The 23,914-nt window shown below is 41.3% G+C and overlaps 1 protein-coding gene and 1 long non-coding RNA gene across 2 annotated transcripts in view; one reads left to right on the forward strand and one right to left on the reverse strand.

Moving 5' to 3' along the window:
• On the forward strand, positions 1-17,297 carry fbxo28 (F-box protein 28). Its single transcript, XM_031300372.2, has 5 exons — positions 1-230; positions 7,830-7,939; positions 8,289-8,427; positions 12,785-12,980; positions 16,029-17,297. The coding sequence occupies exons 1-5, from the start codon at positions 42-44 to the stop codon at positions 16,550-16,552; spliced, it is 1,158 nt and encodes a 385-aa protein (XP_031156232.1). The 5' UTR covers positions 1-41; the 3' UTR covers positions 16,553-17,297.
• The window catches only part of LOC116050371, a 23,025-nt gene continuing 14,203 nt past the window's right edge, over positions 15,093-23,914 (reverse strand). Inside the window, exon 3 of the long non-coding RNA XR_004105078.2 lies at positions 15,093-15,103. This is a non-coding gene — a long non-coding RNA (uncharacterized LOC116050371). The remainder of the gene's footprint in view (positions 15,104-23,914) is intronic.

Raw genomic sequence — 23,914 nt, forward strand, 5'->3', positions numbered from 1 at the left:
TCTATGCAGCGTCACTTCCGTCTCCTCCTTAGCAAAGCAAGATGGCGGCCGTCGTAGAGAGAGTTGATGGATGTGTTGGGTCCTTGGACTCGGACGCGGTGTCACCCAGACAGTCCAGCCCTCCACCGGACCAGCCGCACCAGAACAACCCGCTGTTAGGACTGCCCATTGTGGCCATCGATGCCATTCTGAATTTTCTGACCTACGACGAAATCAGCCTGCTGCGCTCGGTAAGACTAAAAAACAAGCCACCTACAAGGTGAACAAAGCTAGTGTTAGCCACATGCACGTATCGTTGGATACTAGTTATGTAAATTATTCGCAGAAATAATTGTATACATTGTTTAGACCCTGTGTTTAATGTCTGTGCAGCCGTCAATTGCAGCCATGGCCCGCAGTGCTCACTGCGCTGTTAGCTAATGAGCAGGGCAGCCTAGCTAAGCAGACACCGGAGTAACGTTACACCACAGACACACAAACACACCACAAGATGAATGTTGATGCTGAACCCAACTGTTAGATCCTGGGTGTGACTGTGTAGATATCCCTGCAGTTCACACATGTCCTGCCTTTTGGATTTGTACTTTAGTGAGGTTTGCTGGAAATCATTCACTGGTCAGTTTCCTGTGCTTTTCACTGCAGCTCTCTCAACAGTCCCTTTAACTAATTCTGCTAACGTTACATGCATAGTTGGCTAGTTACATACATGGAGGTTTTTGCAGGGCTTTATACAAGTGCACGTGGACTTTGTTGTAGCCGTGTTCCTTATTAGCGTTTTGCTATGCAAAATGTTCCGCCTCATCTAATATGGGGTGGCAGTAGCTCAGTAGGGAGTTGGGTTGGTTCAAGTCCCCATACGGACCAAAATATGGTGGTGGACTGGAGGCTGGAGAGGTGCCAGTTCACCTCCTGGGCACTGCCAAGGTGCTCTTGAGCAAGGCACCGAACCCCCAACTGCTCAGGGCGCCTTTCCAGGGGCAGCCCCCTCACTCTGGCATCTCTCCATTAGTGCATGTAGAGGTACTGAGCATGTGTGTGTAATCCAGGCCTGTGTGTAACGTGTCTAATAGTGGTGTAACGGTACGCAAAAATCACGGTACGTACCTCGGTTTTAAAGTCACGGTTCGGTTCATTTTCGGTACAGTAAGGGAAAGAAATGCAAACATTAAACTGCAGGTTGTTTATTACTATAAACTTTTTTTAACAATTTGTTTACACTTTTTTAAACACTTTTAATAAAATATAATAAATAATTTATATATAAAATAAAAAAGAATAAGAAATAAAATACTGCTGCAAAGTTCTCCACTAAATAAAATACTCTGTCTCAAACCAATATAATAAAATATAATGAAAAATATAAATAAATGGATAAATAAAATAAACTATGGATTACAGTGCAGCATTACCAATCCCAGCTTGTAGGCCTGCTCATATTAAAAAAATATATATAACTCTTCCAAAGTGTAAAGTGCATAATCAACAGTTTCAGTTCACACTCGCGTGATGCCTTTTCAAGTGCGTTAACAAGTTTGAAGTGTTGCCAGAAACATACCGGATCATTCCTGAGCAACGTCGGCACACTGCTTTCGTCTTATCGACTAGTCTTTGTCCATTGACGTATTTCACTGGGAAACCAAAGTGTTCCCAAACAGGAGACCTTAATGATATGGGTGGCTCTTCAAGCTCCGGCTTGTCCATACTGTCTATGGGCTTGTCTGCATTGGCCATGACGCTAGCTAGCGAGAGACTGGGCTAAAGCGTTCCGTTTATGTTGTTGTACAGCGCACGGTGTGTGATTTTTATTTTTTTCCCCAAACTACTTCAGCAGTCGATTTCATTGGTTTAGGTTACAGTGACGGCGGGTAGGTTTAGAGATCAGTGTTTGGTGTAGGCAATCTGTACAGTGATTGACATATTGACATGACCAATGAAAACTTTAGAATCAGCTGCAGGGCGGGATTTGCGCTGAACGCGGAGACTTCCGCCACTTAATATGTTCGTGTGGAAACACGAAAATTGACCTATGTTCTGCACACAAAAGATTGCATTCGGTGCACATGTGCACCGTACCGAAAGCCCTGTACCGAAACGGTCCAGTACGAATACATGTACCGTTAACACCCTTAGTGTCTAATAATAACAACTGAGGGAAAACATTGTAATTTGACAGGCTCCAACCTCGTCCATGACTGTTTGCATGTTTCTGATGAAAGTAAGACATGTACAAAATCTGCAACATGACTCCTCAGTTTTTCTTCTTGCTACAGTGTACACTAAATCAGACTCTTAGCCAGTACTTGTCTAATTGTCTCCGATATTTGATCCAAACCAACATGGTAAATGAATGGGTCAGTGCACATGCACCTTGTGAGATGGGTACACTTCCTGTTCACTGTGCACTGGTGAATAGTTTGCAGGAGTAGTGTTGCAAAGAGAGACAAATTTCCATGGGAAGTTAAGATGGAGAAGAAAGGAGATTTTTTTTCTAGTGAACTTATTTTTGAGAGAAATTAGGGCTGGGCGATATGGAGAAAATCAAATATCACAATATTTTTGACCAAATACATCTATCGATATCGCAATGATATTGTAGGGTTGACAATCGGTGCTTTCACAAAATATTTACACAATGAGATTTGTGATAAGTATTCATCAGTAATGTGGATATAATGACTAAGTGGTTAAAGGCAAATAATAGAACAGTCTGGAATGTTCTTAAAAGTAATTTCACTTTAAAGCAGCCTGTAAAACCAGGAAAAGACAACACTTATGTCATATTACGATATCCAAAATTTAAGACGATATCTAGTCTCATATCACGATATATCCATTTATATTGATGTATTGGCCAGCTCTAAGTAGGGTTGGGTACCGAGACCCGGTGCTAATACGGCACCGGTGCCTTAACGACCGGAATCTACTGGGCCGAATAGCAACGCGGTGCCTCATTTTGGTGCCACTTAAATATCTGCGCTGCTCTCTGATGCTCCGAAATGCACGTTAGAGGCAACAGAAACATCGCTGCAAGTCATGCTAATTAACACTACATGTTACACCGGTAACGTTAGCCTACCGTTAGCTAGCAGCTGGATTAAACACGGTTAAAGGTGCTCTAAGTGATGTTGGGTTACGTTACTTCTTGTTGATGTTCTAAGTATTGTCAAACAAAACGGAGGCTAGCTCGCCCCTCCCTCCTCCTCATCCCGTCGTCCCGTTTTTGTTGCCGTTTGTGGAGCCTGGGCTGTCTCAAGGGGGTAAGCTTCGCTTCAGAACTCAAACCTCCTATGGCGCCATTTTGATGCTACCAAACGATCACCCGACGTTAGCATCCCATTTACTGCCATTCATTTTGGCGTCACTTTGACAGTGAATAACTTTACATCTGAAGCGTTTAAAGACTTTTTTTGTCCATTGTTTATTTCTAAAGAAACACGACAATGTATAAAAGGTAGGGCTGTCCTCGACTAAAGAAATTCTTAGTCGACTAACACTTATATGATTTTGTCGATTAATCGATTAGTTGATGTAATCGAGAGAGCTGTGCTCTTTGAGAGGTGATTAAGACTAGAAAAGCACAATATAAATGTAGTTAATGAACCATCTGTAAAACTGACTTTCTCCACAATTAATCCTGCAAAAGCACCACTAGGGCTGAACGACTTTTGAAAATAATCTAATTGCGTTTTTTTTTCCCCAAATATTGCGATTGCGATTCGATTCTTTTTTTTAAGCTCTTTGTCTTCTGTATTATTCAACAAAGAATAATAATATAATAATTTATAGTATGAACACACAATTACACACTAGACAGTTAAATAAGTAAAAATATAGTATATAGTATATATCTATACACACACACACACACACACACACACACACACACACGTGTATTTTTTACAGTGCACAGAGAGGAGCTGCCTCCAGCCCCTCCCCCTCGTGAAGTTACGTGCTGCCGTGTGTACTTGTTCAGAGAGGCTATCGTTGCGTTAGCTAGTTGCTGGTGTTCTTGCCGTGGGATTAACTGTACTAATAAAACTGTTGAAACACCGCGGCCACGCTGCTGTGAAAGCTCCCTGAACGTCATTTATCAGTCTGGTTGTTACCCCTCTCAGTGGCAGCTCCTCCACTCATATCTTTATAACGGAGCTAACTGCTAACCGGAGCTAACAGCTAATCAGAGCTAATTGTTGCCAACCGAGCCTTGAGTTCTGTGTGCCTGTATCCATTAACTGCATGTATGGACTCAAGCCCGAATAAAACCCTTCATTTTATTAAAATGGCTGTAAAAGTTTTAAACTACAACTCAGAGTTGTTTGAATGACAGAAATCAGCTCAAGGTACGGCGTAGCGTTAGCGTGCTAGTTGATGCTTTCTCTGTGGAGTGCAGACTGATTTGCTCTCGTGAGTCATGTGACCAAATCGCAGCCTTTGCGATTAGGAAATCGCGTTTTAACATATCGCGATATTATCGCAAATGCAATTAATCGTTCAGCCCTAAGCACCACTTTAAATATTGTGTTTACCAGAAATGTGCTCATAAGTTTCTTGGAAATTAGTAATTAAGCATGAATAAGCATAAAAAATGACTCATCAACTAAAGAAATCTTAGTCGACTAAGACCAAAACAACCGATTAGTCGACTAAGAGGTGGCAGCCCTAATAAAAGGCTCCATTACCTTGTAGCTCACGTTATGGCTCCGTAGCAGACGTTTTTATAAAAATAGGCTAACGATTGGGTCATAACCACCAGACTTACTGTCTCATAGTAGAGGAATTACCGTATAGTACAGGAGAAGCTCTCAGGCAGTTTGGACTTCCATTAGCTGTTTAAGTGTAATTACTAATGTTAACTATCATTTTAGTGATCAATAATTAGCCTGTGTCTATGTTATCTCCTTACATATACCTACGCTCTCCATCTCTGCTAGATTGGGAATGATTGAGATTTCTCTTGGCACAGCTACCAGAAGACTTCCAACTTTCAGACAGGTTGCTACGTCACATTTACGTCGTCTCTCTCAGTTGGAGGCTGCTCAGTAACGCTCAGCCATCACCGGGAAAGAGCTTCTAACGGCCTTCACTGGTCTCCGTCCAGAGACACGGGATCTGGTGGTCCAGTTTATATACTGTCTATGGACTGTCTACAGAGACCAGAGCGAAAAATGTTGTAGCCTAAAAAACGTGTGACATCGCTTAGAGCACCTTTAAAATGCTGACGGCTAAGTGTAAAGTGTGGCTGTATTTCACTGTAGAGGACTCCCAACACCAGGCCGTACAACAGTCTGCAGCAGCCGTTGTCAGAAAAGCAACACAGACGGTGCGTTCACTTGAAACTCGCCTTGCCAGCCTCGCGGTGCATTGAAAGTTATTGTAAAATACACGTTTCCCATCTAGTGGTTGTTTTTGTCGTTTAACAGCAATTTACTGGTGGAGTAAGTTATTATTACATCATTGATAAATCATTTAATTTTGACCATATGGCCGTAGCAATAAACAAGCCCTTCTTCAATGTCGCCTACTGTCATTTTGTGCTCTTCTTTTTGTTCAGGCACCGTGTTAAAAGTATTGCTTTAGCCAACCCCTAGCCCTAAGAGGAACACACATCAAAAGCAACACTAGGTCTTTTGGCATGTTGTGGTTAAAAGTATGAACATTGAATCGTAAGCTGCACTGCATTCAGCAGCACTCTACCATCACATGTCATTTAGTATCCCATTAAATATGATTTCAGTAAAATGACAACCATCTGCATGCACAGTGCATTCTTGATCACATGTGCAGCACACACTACTGCCAACACTACTGCACTGTCTGAGTCAAAGGACTACATGCTTTCATGCATGTGTTGATTATATTAGTGGAGTGAATATATCTAAAATGTTTTTATTTCAGTTATCCAGCAGATAGTAGCCTAAAGTAAAGTACACAGTTTATACTTGCTAGTCTTTCAGGGTTTTCCCACAGAATGGGCCTTTGGGGGGGTTACTGTGCATGACTGTACGCATGATCGGTCTGTGTACAGTGAATGCAAGTCTCTGTTACCTCATTTGGCAGAAATCTATGCCTTTTCCTGTAATTTCTGACCATTTGATAAACAAAATTGTATAATATGCTTGAGTAAATGAAACCCTAGTGTGGCTTTGCCAGACCTTCCTCCACAGCGGATGAGAGGAAAACCTGCTCTGGTTTATTGGCACTTCTTTAAACCAATCACAATCGTCTTGGGTGGAGCTAAGCACCGGACGGAGCCACGGTGCCTCTGCAAAATAGTGTCAGTCTCAGGAAGGAACATGTTTTGGTGGAACATGTGAACCTTCAAAAGTAGTTTTAGTCGTGCAACAGAAAACTCAGATTGGACAGATAGTCTAGCTAGCTGTCTGATTTACCCTGCAGAGATCTGAGGAGCAGTTAACCATAGTCCTCACAAATCCACCAGAGGTTAGAACACCAACACAGAGAAAGAGGACAGGGACGGACATCTGGCCAAAAGGAGCACATCTGGCGGAATTTCCGGCGGCACCTGAACAATCCTGGAAGTGGAACGTCGTGGAAATAGACTAATGAAACCCCAATTAACAAAACCCAGTGTTTCCTGCAGCACTTTGCAGTTAAGGCGGCCGCCTTAACAACACACACATGCCGCCTTAACTAAGTCTTAGGGCAGAGAGCATTTCTATATGTTTCTCTGTCCTGTTCTTCACATCAGTGAGGCTTTCTTCTCTTGTTTCAACGAAGTGAATACATGACGAAGTGACTGGAACTATCATCACCTCTCACGGTGGATTCTCAATGTCTGGCTGCTGCTGCCCGGTCTTTGAGACACAGTTGTTGTCTGTTTTAATCACTACACATGGTTCACAATACACAGTTAGTTAGCATAGTTAACACTACACACAGTAGTGACGACGACGTCCATATTTTATACTGTCTATGCTACAAACCACCGTTAAGGATGCATGCCGCCACCTACTTTTCCGCTAGCTAGGTGGAGATGCTGTAGGCTAAAGGCCAATTTATGCTTCTGCGTTAAGTCGAAGGGTATGTATGTAGGTACGTGGAGACACGGAGCCTACACTGTAGCCTGACGTGCACCTCTCAAAACTTGTAACTACACGGCGCAGCGACGCACGCCGCTCGGCCGTGGCTTGGTAGCGTTGCATTTCCCCCGACTCATTTCCTGGATCTCCTTCTACGTAAACAACATGAAATCAAGAAGAGGGTTAACTTTTCCTGCTCCAGATTTCCCACCGTGGTCAGAAAGAACAGAGGAGACACTTTGTTTCTCTCACTAGGACTCTAGAGCTGCTAATCACTCTGAAGATAAGCACCGTCACTCTCTCTACCACACTCCCCACGCACACACACATGCCAGCCCTGCTATTCTCTTAAAGAGATCGACACACACACCAATGCAAAACTACTACGACTCCATGACTGTCCCATGGAGTCACAGGACAGTGTCTGGGTGTCACAGGACGTGTCTGACTGTCCCGGGACACTCCTCAGGACACTACTAACAGGACAGGACAGTTTTTGCTGCCACTGCTTCTCCCAAAACGGTACAAGCATCGATACGCGCTCACGGAAAACTTCCGGGATTTCTTGACGCATTGCTTCGAAACCTCAGCACAGAACGTAACATCGCTAGTAAGAATCCTAGAAAAGACAAATATCTTGGTGCTGAGGTGGCCGGGAAAAAGATTCTGAACCCCACCAACCACTGAAGTACAGTTCTGTTACCCTTATGTACATAGTCATCAAACCGAGTACCTGTTGTTCAACTATTTAATGTTGTCCAACTATTTAATGTTGTCCGTCTCCTCCAGGTGTGTAAGCGCATGGACGTGATCTGCCAGCGCGTCCTGAACCAGGGCTTCCTGAAGGTGGAGCGGTACCACAGTCTGTGCCAGAGGCAAGTCAAAGCCCAGCTGCCCAGGTCAGTATCACACCAGTACAAGCAATGCACCAAAACTGCAATGACAGGGGTCTAGTGACATCACACTCATGTTTCTGAAGGGACATTATAGGGAGGGGTGTCATAAAAACAATATTAAATAAAACGCCGATACAGATAATCTGCAAACAGCCAAAATACGGCCCGATCATCAGCCGGGGCCGATAATCGGTCTATCCCTAATACTTACATACTTTTACATAAGTAACATTATCAATGCAGGACTTTTCCTCATAACAGAGTATTTGTACAGTGTGGTATTAGTACTTTTAATAAAGTAAAGGATCTGAGTAGTTGTTCCACCAGTGTGTTTATCATAAATTGTTTCCAGGCGAGAATCGGAGAGGAGAAACCATTCCCTGGCCCGCCACGCTGACATCCTGGCTGCCGTGGAGACGCGCCTCTCTCTGCTCAACATGACCTTCATGAAATACGTCGACTCCAACCTGTGCTGCTTCATCCCTGGAAAGGTTAGCTCCGCCAAACGCACGGCAGCATTAAAAAGGCTTCTCTCCAGTACTAGGGGTTTGGCATGGGCCGGTACGAGATTGTGTTTGGTGTTTTAAGCCCCCAACGTCGTCTTCCAGGCAGAGCTGCATAGAAGGGACTAGGGTTAGGTGCCTTGAAGTCGACTGTCGCAACGCTGCCTTGAAGTCGGCGGTGGGGGCTTAAAACACCATCGAGCATGATAACCTTCAGCAAAAAAAAGATCACTCTTTCACAGTATCGCTGTATTGCAATTACAGCTATAAATGTATTATTTTGAAAAAGTCTGGGTAAAATAAAAAAACTCTTTTCCATTGAACACAATGTATTTTATTTTTAAACACACTGCACACTGGCAGGGAGAGGGATTTCTAAACTGTACTTTCTGTTACTGACGACTCAGTCAGAAACAGTATGATGAGGTTTTGAAAGCGTGACTTTTTTTAATCCATGGTATACCTTGAAACCGGCCCATGCCTACTAGGGGTGTAATGATGCCTCTATCTGGATCGATATAGCGATTCAGTGATCCGCAATCTAATAATATGGATGCAAAGGGAAAATATAGATACAAATCGTCTGAGATTCCCCTTTATTTTAGATTCCCACTTTATATTCATTGTTTTTATTAAAGAGAATAGTTTGTTTTCAATCTAAATGTCTGGAAGACCTCACTAATAAAATTGTCAAATCATATTTTAGTTGCTATTTTGAGTTGGAGCTGTGTTAAATGGGCATATATCCTCTCATATCGATGGCAGGCCCCTGAATTTAATCGTATCGTATCGTAACAGACTTAAAGATATCAGTAAATATCCTATCGTTGCCAAAAGAATGTTGGCAAGGCAGCTTTATATGTATAGCACATTTCAGCAACAGGGCAATTCAAAGTGCTTTACATGAAAACAGATTAAAAAATTTGAAAACAGATAAAATACAAGAATAAAAGTTACAGTGCAGTATAAGAAATGAAACATTGAAGAGCAATTAAAACAGTTAAATATATAAAAGCAGATAAAATAGGAATTTCTCTTTATATGCTTATATAGAATGTCATACAGTGTCAACAATGCAACTTCAGTATAAGAAATGAACAGTTATTTAAAGAAAGGCAACATCAAATAGATAGGTCTTTAGCCTTGATTTAAAAGAACTGAGAGTTGCAGCAGACCTGCAGTTATCTGGGAGTTTGTTCCAGATATGTGGCGCATAAAAACTAAATGCTGCTTCCCCCTGTTTAGTTCTGACTCTGGGGACAACAAGCAGACCTGTCCCAGACGACCTGAGAGGTCTGGGGGGTTCATCCTGTAGTAGCAGATCAGAAATGTATTTTGGCCCTAAACCGTTTAGTGATTTATAAACCAGCAAAAGTATTTTGAAATCAATTCTTTCAGGCACTGGAAGCCAGTGTAGAGAGACTTCAGTACTGGAGTGATGTGATCCACTTTCTTGGTCTTAGTGAGGACTCGAGCAGCAGCGTTCTGAATCAGCTGCAGCTGTCTGATTTTTTAGGGAGACCTGTAAAGACTCCGTTACAGTAATCTAGTCTACTGAAGATAAAAGCATGGACAAGTTTTTCCAAGTCCTGCTGAGACATAAGTCCTTTAACCCTTGATATATTTTTAAGGTGGTAATAGGCTGACTTTGTAATTGTCTTAATGTGGCTGTTAAAATTCAGGTCTGAGTCCATGACTACACCAAGATTTCTGGCTTGTCTGTTGTTAACATTATCGTTTGAAGCTGAGTGCTGACTTTTAATCGTTGCTCTTTTGCTCCAAAAACAACCACCTCAGTTGTTTCTTCATTTAATTTAAGAAAGTTCTGGCACATCCAGTCGTTAATTTGTTCAATGCACTTAGTCAGTTGTTGTATTGGACTATAGTCCCCTGCCGATAAGGTTATATGAATTTGTGTGTCATCCGCATAACTATGGTAACTTATTTTGTTGTTTTCCATAATTTGAGCCAGTGGAAGCATGTAGATGTTAAACAGGAGAGGCCCCAGAACTGAGCCTTGGGGAACTCCGCACGTCATATTTGTATGCTCAGATGTATAATTCCCTATAGACACAAAGTAGTCCCTACTCTTTAAATAAGACTCAAACCACTTTAGTACTGAGCCAGAAATGCCAACCCAGTTTTCCAATCGGTCTAGTAATATGTCATGGTCGACCGTATCAAATGCAGCACTGAGATCAAGTAATACCAAGACTGAAATTTTGTTTAAGTGGATGTCATTAAAGACTTTAACAAGAGCCGTCTCAGTGCTGTGGTGTGGTCGAAAACCCGACTGGAAGGCATCAAAACTGTTGTTTAGTGACAAGAAAAGGTTGAGTTGTTGAGAAACCGTTTTTTCAATGATTTTACTTAAAAATGGAAGGTTTGATATCGGCCTATAGTTGCTCATTAGTGACGTGTCTAGATTGTTCTTTTTTAAGAGTGGCTTAATGACTGCAGTTTTCAGGGCCTGTGGGAAGATACCTGAGAGAAGAGACATGTTTACAATCTGTAGAAGATCTGTAGCCAAACAATTTGCAACATTTTTGAAAAGGCCCGTTGGTAGAATATCAAGGCAGCAGGAGGAGGTTTTCAGATGTTGTATAATGTCCTCCAGGTTTTTACGGTTAATCATATGAAATTGGGTCATATTGGAATCTGTTTTGCCTGGACACTGTGACAACACATACCCTGTACTCGATATGGAAGCACTAACTGTTTGTTTAATTTTCTGAATTTTGTCATTGAAGAAGGTGGCAAAATCACTGTAGGCCTTTTTGGATAAAAGTTCCGATGCTACTGGTACTGGAGGGTTGGTTAACCTATCAACAGTAGCAAACAAAGCACGTGAATTATTATTGTTTTTGGCAATAATGTCCGAGAAGAAGGACCGCCTTGCATTCCTCAGTTCCAAATTATAAGTGCGAAGTCTCTCTTTATAGGTGTTGTTGTGGACCTGGAGATTAGTTTTTCGCCACCTGCGTTCTACTTTTCGACACTCTCTTTTTTCTGTTCTTACCAGTATGGCATTTCTCCATGGAGATCTTTTCTTATCAGAGACAGTTTTTACCTTAATGGGAGCAATGGCATCAATAACATTTGTAATTTTACAATTGAAATTGTCTACAAGCTCAGTGACTGAGACCCCTGAGAGGGTGGGTGTGGATGAGAAAAGCTGAATGAATGTTTCACTGGTGTTGTCAGTGATATACCGTTTTCTTATTAACTTTGTTTGGACACTTTTTTTGCACAGAGATAGTGCCATTAAAGAAAACACAGGAATGATCAGAGAGAGCAGCATCAGTCACCACAACCTTGGAAATGTTCAAACCCTTCGAGATAATCAAGTCCAGAGTGTGCCCCTTGTTGTGTGTGGGCTCCGTCACATGCTGAGTCAGTCCATAGTTCTCAAAAATACAACACAGTTCTTTTGTCCCTCTATCCTGGGGGTTGTCAACATGAATGTTGAAATCACCAGCAATAACTACACAGTCAAAGTTAATACAGATTAAAGACAGCAGTCCACTAAAGTCGTCAAAGAAGGATGCACAGTATTTAGGTGGCCTGTAGATAATTAGAAATATAGATCGAGAGGGGGACCTTAGCTGAAGAGCCACATATTCAAAAGAAGCAAAGTTTCCATAACATATTTGAGTACATTGGAACGAGTCGTTAAACAAAATGGCGACTCCACCTCCTTTCTTATTTGCTCTATTCTCACTCATAAAATTGAAGTTAGGGGGAGCTTACTCAATGAGGACAGCATCACTGTTATTATGGTCTAACCAGGTTTCAGTTAAAAACATAAAATCAAGATTGTGTTTAATAATAAAATAATTGATTAAAAATTATTTACCCGCCAAAGACCTGACGTTTAGTAAGGCTAAATGTAATGTAATCTAATGAAGATCTGATCTGAAATAATGTGTTAATATCCTCTCACCGTGAACATTTCCTAAACGTTCACCACAATTCTCTCCTAACTTGCTAGTCTTAGGCAAATGTGCTCAGTTCTACCGTTAAAAACAGAAATGTTCAGTGCTATATCAATTTTTCAAAGTCTACCATCCTTGTCTCGACGTATGGAGTGAACTGTACAACGTACAGCTCAGTGAGCTTTATTACAAATGTCAGTGTGATCTTTGAATGAGGTTTTCTTACGGTAGAAAATAGGGTTTAAAAGTGGACAAATTGTTGAGCTTTTCAGCTCTTCTCAGAAAAAGCTGGCTGCACTTCTCCACCCTGGCCAGCAGAGAGCCCAGTGACCTTTCAGCCTCTTTTCAGTCATATCTGTTGTGTGTTTTCTGGTTTTCTTGATTGATTTGCTGTGTGTGTGTTTCATCAGGTGATAGATGAGATTTACCGCGTGCTGCGCTACGTGAACTCCACTCGGGCCCCACAGCGAGCTCACGAGGTTCTGCAGGAGTTGAGGGATATCTCCTCCATGGCCATGGAGTACTTTGACGAGAAGATTGTGCCCATCCTGAAGAAGAAGCTGCCGGGGGCAGACCTGTCCGGACGCCTCATTGGCTCCACACCAGGTAATGCACATGTGTTTCTCCTGGCTCATAAAGTTAGAGTTCACCCATAGCAGCTCTCAATAAGACAATACAGGTATGTAGTAAAAATGGCAGCTCTTGTGGTTTCAGTCACAGTTTAAAAAGAAAGAAAGTATGGTGACAGAACACACAGCATGGCTGGTCGGAGGCTTCACTGTACGATGCTGAATGTTTAGATAATTAGAATTAGATTAACCCTCCTGTTGTCCTCGGGTCAAATATGACCCATTTTCTAAAAGCTTCTATATCAGAATTTTGGGTTTCTTTCAACCAACTTTTCAAAAAACAAAAATAACCTGGAAAATCAATTCACTACTTTCATTGAATTTGAGGGTTCAATTTGATAGCATTTGAAGAAAGAAATGAAAAAAGAATGTTGAAAAAAGTGACAAAAATGTCAGAAAGAGCTTCAGAAACGAGGGGGAAAAAAATAAAATGTCAAAATAGCACAAAGAAACTTGACAAAACATCGGAAAAAGTGTCTATTCAGCACTGGATGCTTATTTTCACATTTAAAAAATAAAAAATGTTATGGCTAAAATATCTGAAAACACGAGCTTGTACTGTGATGCATGTACACATTAGACATTGTTTCCAATACAAATAAATATGTCCAGATAATAAGATGAGTAGCTGGTTGTGGAAGTGTTTCTGCCCACTTTAAATTCCCATTTCAAAGTATATTAATGCTTACTTTAATGTTCCAGAAACACAGGCGTCTCATGAATCATTGAACCAGTGTATGTTCTGACCATGAGTGTGAAGTTTCTTTGTTTCTGAGAAATCGTGTATGTTCTGTCAGTTTGGTGTCAGGTGGCTCTACATACTGTAGGGTTTACCAGTTAATTCATATATTTGAGTTAATTTACAAACACATTATTTACAATGTTTATACAGTTAACTATTTACATATTTGTGTTTACACAGTCAGTATATGTGTAATTATTTACATCAGCAGTTATGAATCTACCTCTGTGGTTTTCCTCACATTTACCACACAGTCTCAGTTCTGCTAGCGTCTGATTGGTTCAGCTACATGTGATTGAGAAAATGAGGAAGTGTTGTTGTGGAGCTGATGTAGTGTGAAGAACAGTAAAGTGCTGCTCAATAAACTTATTGCCCCACACACACACACGTTACAATACTATAATACCCATGAGCCTTAGCCATCATTGCTTTGATATGGGTCATTTTAAATCATGTTAAATTCTTACAGTATTTTGTGATATATTACATTTACTCAAAATTCAATTGAGACACTGTTTATAGATGAAATAAGCAATGATTTACAAAAAGGAACCAGATCTTTTGAGTTGTTAAAGGATATGTAAGTTAATAGGACAATTGTCCAGCTTGTATTTACCTTTACGAAAGTGCTCGTTTTGCTGCTGACAGGCTCAGATTAATATTCTAAGTGTCTGACATTATGGAAAGGATCCCTACAGAGATAGACCTTTAAAACCGCTTTAAGACCTTTTCTGTTTAACCAGAAACGGCTCTGAAGTCGCTAGCTCTAAACCCACCAGACTCCATTTAAAAAAAGCAATACTTTTAGCGTGTATAGAGCCAATATATTTTCACATGTAAATTGGTAAACTATGTGTTTATTTCAACCAAAACTAGAGTTGTGATGGTTGGAAAAGTGGAAAGATGACCCCAAATGTCTTTTCGTAGTTTTATTTTGTTTCTGCCGACTTTGAATGAAATGTATTTTATGATGCTAAAATTACTGTTTATTTACATGGAGTCTGGTGGGTTTAGCAAACACAATTTTCACGGATGTTTTTGTTTAAAAAAAGGATCTTACGCTTTAACAGAAAGGTCGACCTCCGTAGAAATCCTTTCCATAATGTTGTCAGACACTTAGAATATTAATCTGAGCCTGTCAGCGGCAAAACGAGCAGTTTAGTGAAGGTAAATACAAGCTGGACCATTGTCCTATTATCTTACATTGTAGCTTGTTTCTCAGTTGCCGACTGCAGCGATCTCGCTTAATACTGGACCAATGTCAAAGATTGTTGTTCCCATCAGTCACTTCCAGGTTGATAAAAATGGTAGTTACCCTTCAATCTTTTGTTCTGATGATTCACCTACAGTACCACTGTCTTGTAAGGCTGCTGTCAGCTCTTCTTTCATGCTTCTAGACACACGAGTCTGATTCCCAAAGTCATTTATGAACCTTAAATACCACACACGTTGATGTGAGGCTCTCTGTTTCATATCATGGTACATTAAATATCTTTGGCTTTTGACTGGCTGGACAAAACAAGACATTTGAAGATTCATGCATGCATTCATTTACTATAAATGAATTCATTGAAGTAATAACTGACAGATTAATCAATACCAAAATAATTAATTTTTAGTTGCAGTTGGGGCACATTCTTGGCATGGGTTGAGTCCCCTTGTTCCCACATTTTAACATGCAATTAATTGTCTCAGAAATGATTGCAATTAACAATATAATTGTCTCTTTCAGTCAAATAAAAAAAAAAAAATCTTCATGTATTTATTATTCTGACAAATAAAACTTTTGAATGAATCCCAGATACATCCTTTGGTTATATCACGGTTCTGTGATGCAGATAATGTAAACCACGCCTCTTTATTATCATAAAACATTGTACTTAAATGAACATAAAACTGGACGCCTGGGCAGCTCCCCTGGGAGAGCGCGCCCATATATAGAGGTTTACTCCTCGACGCAGCGGCCGCAGGTTCAACTCCGATCTGCAGTCCTTTGCTGCGTGTCATTCCCCCCTCTCTCTCCCCTCCCATGTCTTCAGCTGTCCTCTGTAAATAAAAGCCTAAAATGGCCAAAAAATAATCTTAAAGGAACATAAAACTGATAATTACCATCAGTCATACCCCTTATGAGCTAATGTTGCTAATGTAGCTAATGTTAAACCCAAATAAAAGGTCTTGTCTTGCTGCATTTTTTATTTTGCTGGGATGGATCGCTTGTTTTTAGTTTATTTTGTGTAACCGTAAATTCCTAAAGAGCTGTGACCCTGTGTCCTGTTCCCACAGTGGCCGGTCCATCCACCTCCCTGACCACCATGTCCCTGTTGGCCAAGAACACGCCGTCGCGCTCGGAGATGACCAAGGTGCAGCAGCAGGTGAAGGTGAACGGCGCGTCGATGACGGTGCTGCGCCGCGAGATGCAGGAGATCCGCGTCAAGCAGCTGGAGCAGCAGAAGCAGCTGCAGGACCAGGAGCAGAAGCTGCTGGAACAGACCCAGGTGATCGGCGAGCAGAACGCCCGCCTCGCCGAGCTGGAGCACAAGCTCCGCGAACTGATGGACAGCAGTGCCGCCGCCCTGGGCGGAGCCCGGCCCGGCGCCCCCGTCCCCTCCACATCCAGCAGCGCCGGCGCTGTGGCCACCGCGGCCGCCGCAGCCGCCACCACGGCCAATACGGTGTTGGCCAGTGGCAGCGCCGCCGCAGCGTCTCTATCCAGAGAGCCAGAGGGCGAGGGGGGGGCATCACTCAAACGCACCAGAAAGAGCTCGGAGCTCCCGCGACAGTCCAAACGGCTGCGCAGCAAGAAATAAGAGACTCAGTGTGTCCATTTAGTTGAAGTTCTGTTTTTGGTTTCGAGGTCTGACTGATCACACCTTCTCCCAAATCTCCCCCACCCCCCCCGCGTCTCTGCCCACCCCAGCAACCCCCATCAGAATCAGAACACAGGCAGGTGGTCGGGCCTTTGCAGCGAAGCAACTATTTATTAAAGATTACGTTAAAATCACTGTATAGCTTTTTAACGTAGATGCTTTTCTAACAGGCTTATATGTTTGCCAAAACAATTTGGTAGGGCTTAACAGAAATTCTGATGGTGGGTTAATTTGGTCAACGGAAGTCACACGTCACGTCATATTAATGTAGTCCCTCCCTGGAATAAAATCTACCAATAGATTTAATTTCACAAACGCACACGATTAAAAGGATATCCCAGAGAAAATGCAGAGTTATGACGGTCCTTACATCACAATAACTAAAACTTCTAATAATAAACCTACTGGAAGTTAGTAGGAAGCAATGATTTCATTCATACGTTCTTCCTAACTTTGGCTAAGTGCAATAAAAATCTGTAACATTTTACTTGAAGGTATCTACATAAGAGTGACATGACACTCATGAACACGTGTTCATGACAGTGTCATGTCACTCTTATGTAGATACCTTCAAGTAAAGTGTAACCTAAAAATCCTCTAGAAAGTAAGACGTAATTGATATTCCTTGGCAGCTTGGTTGGTCCGTCCAAACTCGCTGCTCAGTTTTTGAATCGGCATTAAAAAAGGAAGAGATGGGATGTTAAAGAAGGAAAAGGGCAGCGTTCAGGTTGCATTAGTGTGTCACCTGTCGTCTCGTGTAGAAATAATAATTTCTATAAAGGGTTTCCAGCAGGACAGTCCTACAGCTCCTGGTGTTCATGCTTCTCTTTTACTGGATGTGCTGCGCTAAGAAGCACAAAGAACCGACAGAACTGCTCTCCAATGGATCATACCAGTGTTTTTACACATTTCAGCCTTTTTAATACAAATAATGCACATCTCAGAATTTTTTTTTTATAAAGTACACCAAGTGTTGCAGCATTTTGAGTGTTTGTACTTTCTGGACACTAACATTGATTTCACTGCAGAAAAGTGTACGTCATGACTTTGATTGCCTTGATATGCCTTGATTTTCAAACAGCCGTTTGAATTGTTTCGCTATCGAAATTAGAACTAGAGACCATGCAGTTGCACAATCATGCTTCATTTTTTTTTTTACAAAGAATTTCTTGTTGAAATCATTATTCTTGAGTCTGACAAAAATGTATGAACTCAAGTTTCACCTACTAGCTTTTGCCCGGGGCTTTCAGCCACAGCCCACAGCCTGAAGAAATAGTGGTTTGAAAATTGTGGGTCAAACGTGAGTTAAGAACACATTGGAATTAGTAGTTTGAAGATGTAGTTAAAGGCTCTGGCAATTTAATATTTTTTTTCCATCAAACTTATTTTTTTTAAGATCCACTTCTGCTCCAGCTTTTTTTCCCCCCCCCCCCCCCCAGAGCTTCCCGCTGCATCTCTCAGCCTTCAGTGGAGTTTGGTGTATTTCCGTGGCTAAGAACAAACTGTTTGGGAGTTTCTTGAGACTGAGTCGAGTTTCTGATTTCTCCCAGCATGCACCTGCTGGACTCAGACACTCAGTTACTGTTTCCAAGTCTTAATTATTTGTAGTAAATGGGTGGAAACGGAGAAAAACACTCGTATGGTCCCTAATAGTCAAAGTAGAAATTACGTTTAAAAAAAAAATACTGTATATGTAATGGCATTTAAAGGGTCTGTTCACGCATTTTCCTGCCTCTTCTCCAGTGCCGTGCAGATGTTTAGTTTTTTCTTGTCCATGTTTAGAGATCTTCTGCCTCCATTAACGGGAATGAGCCTAACTGCACGGATAGATGCCGCCAGAGGAGAGTGAGAAAATACATCTTTGACCCTTTAAGTGTAATTTTTCTTTTTCTTTTTTAATGTCACACCAACTTTGAAATTGAGGTTTAAAATCATTTAGTGTAACGCCTCCTGCACACTGGCTGCGTGGCGTGAGCGTGGCGTTTCTGTTGCGTGTCAGCTGCGTGGCGTTTTCTATGTCTTTACTAGTGCTGTCAAACGATTCAAATATTTAATCGCATTAATGTCATAGTTAACTCGCAATTAATCACAATTAATCGCACATTTTTATCTATTCTAAATGTCCCTAGATTTCTTTTTGTCCCATTATTTTTTTTATAATTCTTATCAACATGGAAGAGTGGATCGACTTGCTTTGTGCAAATGTTTTTTTATTGAAAACAACATTGGCATACTGTAGTGTTCAATTTCACACTAAGATTCTCACTTGAAGCAAATAATCTCTCACACAATGTAACGGCTTTGACGAGGGGGCGGAGAATTCACATCAGCCGTGTGCTTGGCCATCAGCTGTGTGCTTGGCCATCAGCTGTGTGCTTGGCCATCAGCTGTGTGCTTGGCCATCAGCTGTGTGCTTGGCCATCAAGTGGTATTTCAGACTGGACGTGCTGCGATGATAGCTCAGTTCACAACGACAAAACACACAGATCACTTTGGTCTTGTCTATGGAACTATTTGGCAACTTTTTAAAAGTAAACTTTCCATTCAGAATCTTATTGGCATCCATTTCGGCGTCTCGCGCTCGCCATCCACTCAAAACGTGACGTTAGCCTACTACTCTTTGGCCGGCTCCAAGCCCAAACGAGTGTGTGCAGCGTGCCTGTTTTGTTTCCGGTCTAGCTAGATCCGGTGTGGTGTTGTAGTTTTTCTAACGTTACTAGTTGTTGCAACAGCATGTGAAAAAAACTATAGTTTGCTAGGCCAAAAAGAAAAATTTGATGCCGTTAAAATGGGTTTGCGTTAACGCCGTTAATAAGGCGTTTAACTGACAGCGCTAGTCTTTGCACACCAGAAAGGTGTCTGACGCGGTGCTGCTGCTGCTAGCCTTGTCTGTACACAAGGATGTTTCCCATTGATAAAATGAAATATAGCGTGTTCTTCAACCCTATATACTGATCTGATTACAGCAAAGACGACGTCGGCAGTATTGATGGAAAAATAGGCTCCAGAATATTTCGTTCTGGATTGACAGGTGCAGTATTTGAAAATCAATAATTATTTATCATTTTTTTTAAATTACATTTATATCTGCATTTATGTCAAAACCTAGAGACTTTCAAACATCAAAATGTCATTTATTAAATGTATGCGTGTCGCGTGAAAAATAGGCGTCGGTTCTATTTCTAGCATGCTCGCGTTTTCGGCGCGACTCGAGCCGCGCCTGAGACATTCGTGTCACACAGGCAGTGTGCAAGCTCTAACCTGTTACCATGGGAGCCCGAAATAAAAACGGACACGCCACGCAGCTGACACGCTCACGCCACGCAGCCAGTGTGCAGGAGGCCTTAAGGAAGTACTGGAAGTTGTGACTGGTTACAGCGACGGGGTGCTAGACATGTTGTACATTTGTGCTCAACAGAACGGTTCAGAGTAAGATAGTGAAGGTCCCCCCGGTACTCCCCTCTCGCCTTGCTCGGCTGGGTTAGCTCTCAGCCAATATTGTGGCTGCTCTTTTTTCTTTGTTTGAACCTTTTCTGTCGTTTGGATGACCTGAACCACTCATGGCATGACCGTTTTTGGTAAAGAAACTTTGGAGATGCAGTTCACGTCTTGCTGAACACTAGCGCATATTATAAAGACACTGGGCAGAAAAAACACAAGAAGATGTTATCTAGTGGCTTAATTTGAGACTGCGTCTCAGTTTAGGAAACTGTACTGTAATCTTCATGTACTTTAAAGTGTAGATTGTGAATTATTTCATGTATGTATACCAAGAAAACTATCTTTTGAGTTGGCCAACTTGGGGCTAACTGTACGGTTTTTTGTTGCACACATTGCTGTTACAAATGTAAAAATCAAACCTATTAAAAACTCAACTTAACTTATCCACATATCTCTCTGTTTCCACCCATTATAAGCTCTATTTAAAGGTAACGTTCTGCATCCTCAATCACTTCACAGGTTCATTTATATTGGTTCACTTAACTCTAGTAGAACATATGCATTTGTAACATTTTAGGTTATTCCATTATTTGGTTTTGCACTTGTGAGAAACGCGTTAACACAAGAGTTACAGTGGACAGCCATGCTAGCGGATGAGTGAGGCTGGTGGTGCTTTGAGCTAAATGCTAAAGCTGATACAAAGCAGGTATAATATTGACCATGGTCCCCATCTGAAGGCCTATCCCAAATCCCAGTTTGTACATCCCAGAGTCCTCTCCTCGCGTCTAAGTCGCGCCCAGGGGAGGAGGTCTGGGTATCGTTAAAGAACGTTTGATACTGGTACTGATACGTACTAAACAATACCAATTTTATAAAACAAAAAGAGGTTACAACATTACACGTTACGTCACAAATGTTTTTATTTATCTTTCAGCATATGTAGAGTTTTTCCTGCGTGTCTCTACGACGTGTAACATTAGACAGCCAATCACAAACATTATCAGATCTTGGTAGAAGCATGCTGCATACTTATTGGCTCACTGACTCGATGAGATTTACTCCTTAGGTATTGAAATTGGGTATTAAATGACGAGGCATCTTTTGATACTTGATACTTTAGAGCACGGGTCTTCAACGTTTTTTAAGCCAAGGACAAACATAAAAACAGTTTACACTGTTAGTTAATTTCCTATCCTGGCCTGGGCTGGGACACACAGTCATACGGTTTGATAAAGGACTTATTGGACTTATCATTGCACTTACAATAATGAGCGTAGCTGCCAGGTCCTCCTGTATACGTCTCATCTCCGTTTTTTCCTGCATCCACCGTGTGTGTTTGTGTGTGTGTGCGCGCGTCAGTCTATGCTGATCCGTACCACCCCTACTGTATTGTATAAAATGAAGTTGCATAATAAACTGGGCCTAGTAATAACCTGTGGGCCCGCCTAAAGCCTTTATACATACCTTTTTTTTTTGCATAGAATACTAAGCTATATTAAAATAGGCTAATAGTTGTTGGCATGGTTTTATGAATCATGTTTTAATGTTAAACATAATGTGGCACAGTGAATCCTTTAGGAGGATGAACTGTATCTGTGGATGGCTACCTTAGTGACTACCTTACAGGCCAGTAAGCCTATCATCAGTGGGGATTTATATTTGCGTATAATATGCTGAATTATTTTTAGGGCATTTTAATTTTTTCGGATTTTTTCTTTTAAAAACATAATAATTTGGAGGCCCCCCTGTATTGACTTTGAGGACCCCCTAGGGGTCACGGACCCCCTGTTGAAGATCCCTGCTTTAGAGGCAATGCGGTCAGTGCCTAAAAAGTATTGAATTTGGGTACCCAGCCCTACAGGGGAGATTAGAGGCTGAAGAGTCGAGGCAACAGGCATTTAACGAAAGGAGACCTCCTTGCTCGGAGACCTCGTTTTGAAGCAATGTCGATTAAATATGAGGTGCGGCACGGCTGCATCAGCTGTCCATCGTGTTGATCTCTGTCAGATGAACAGATAGCACTTCTATATTTACTTTGAATTCTTTATCTTTATTTATTTATGAGGACAATGCACATTAATCAACATTTCTGTAAATGTGCCAGTGTTAGTCAGCTGGCTAGTTTGGAGTTGTAGTCCTGGGATTATTTATATGTGACAGTACCAGTACATCCCAACAGGGGGAGCCACAAGCTTTCCAGACAGTGTCATGATGTAAGATACTAAAACAAGACAAAATATATTCACTTCATGAGAAACGAGAAATCTCATTCATCCCATTGGGAATGAGGGTATCAAGGAAGTGTAACCAATACGCCTCCCTTTGGAGAAGGATTCGGTCCTTATTTCCACCTCTCTGACATCTTTACTGTCTCCATGCCCATGCACTGTAGTTCACTCAAGCTGTGGTTGTGACTGTTAAAGAGCCTACACCGATTTCTTATCATGATTACCAACAGAACACTTATGATCACAGATCCGGGTTTTTAAACTCTTGTTTCCCCAACATAATACAACTTGCAAGGACATTATAACAAGTAAACCCCAAATGTAGTATTACATGTGATTCTGCCCCTAACATTGATGTGAACACCAGACTGGGTGGGTGAGTTGATTCCCCTTGATCATAGTATAGCAGTGTATACAATTACAACAAGAAAAACTCCCACTAGGGATCTGGGATAGAAAAAATGAGTGAGCCTCTTAGGCCAATCGGACTTCACTCGATTATCACATGAATTGGAAGACGCTAAGCACAGGTATATCTAGACTAGGTTTGAATGAATCAGACCCCTAAACTTGGCGTAACTTATTGACACACGCACAAACAGGACCTATACAAATGCATTACAGTGGAACTATCATGCTTTCCCATATTTTCTGTCATATGAGTTAAAACGTTCAGAACAGTTTGAAATCTGAACATTTTAACTTACGGGGATTTCTCTGAAATACGTTTATCTGAAGTTTTGGCCACGTTTAACATGACAATCCGACATTATGACATTATAAATATGACAGAAAATATGGGAAAGCATGATAGTTCCACTGTAATGCATTTGTATCGGTCCTGTTTGTGCGTGTGTCAATAAGTTACGCCAAGTTCAGGGGTCTGATTCGTAACTTATTGACACACGCACAAACAGGACCTATACAAATGCATTACAGTGGAACTATCATGCTTTCCCATATTTTCTGTCATATTTCTGTTCTGTCAACAGTTTTTTCTACTCTCGGCTAAGTGTTACGCAACTCTAAGCCGGCCTTCTATGATTGGTCATCTGCTCCAGGTAGGCAGGACTGGAGTGTTTTTTTAAAGCTACTGCGGTGTTAACATTGTCGTATGTAGCTGCATGCTGACGGCAGTAAAAGATGTTATCTTGGCCGCCATGTTGTTAAATTCTCCCCAATTCTGGGTCACTTTACTCCAGAAACATTTCCGGTTATGTAGTATTTAGTTTAGAAGCTTTTAGCTGCGAGTTTTGATGGTAGAAAGTGCTGCTATATTTTTTTTTTTTGTGTCCACTGCTAACAACAATAGCTGCGTGCTAACGCCAGATAGCTGTAATCTTGGTGGGCAGTGTTTGTCATTTCAACCTTACTAATGTGCTCTGAATGCAGTTAAATATAATATAATATAATTTATTTTGTGCAGTTTTGATATTTAATTTATTTTAGTCACTTTTATCCATGCAGTTGTCATGTTCCTCCTCAGTTTCATATTAATGTGCTATGAAATGCACTTTGCACCTGTAAATATCTGTATTTATGTTTAAAATAAGATGAAATACGTGTGTTTTCAAAGGCTAGGTTTGAACTCCATAAAAGTGGGTCGTGACTTAAAGCTTTAGTACATAAGTTT

Source organism: Sander lucioperca, chromosome 7 (genome assembly GCF_008315115.2).
Source record: "Sander lucioperca isolate FBNREF2018 chromosome 7, SLUC_FBN_1.2, whole genome shotgun sequence".
Taxonomy (NCBI): Eukaryota; Metazoa; Chordata; class Actinopteri; order Perciformes; family Percidae; genus Sander; species Sander lucioperca.

Coding starts and splice junctions, on each gene's coding strand:
- fbxo28 (XM_031300372.2), top strand. CDS start 42: ATGGCGGCCGTCGTAGAGAGAGTTGATGGATGTGTTGGGTCCTTGGAC. Junction 8,428..12,784: donor GCTGCTTCATCCCTGGAAAG/GTTAGCTCCGCC, acceptor GTGTTTCATCAG/GTGATAGATGAGATTTACCG. Junction 12,981..16,028: donor CCTCATTGGCTCCACACCAG/GTAATGCACATG, acceptor CTGTTCCCACAG/TGGCCGGTCCATCCACCTCC.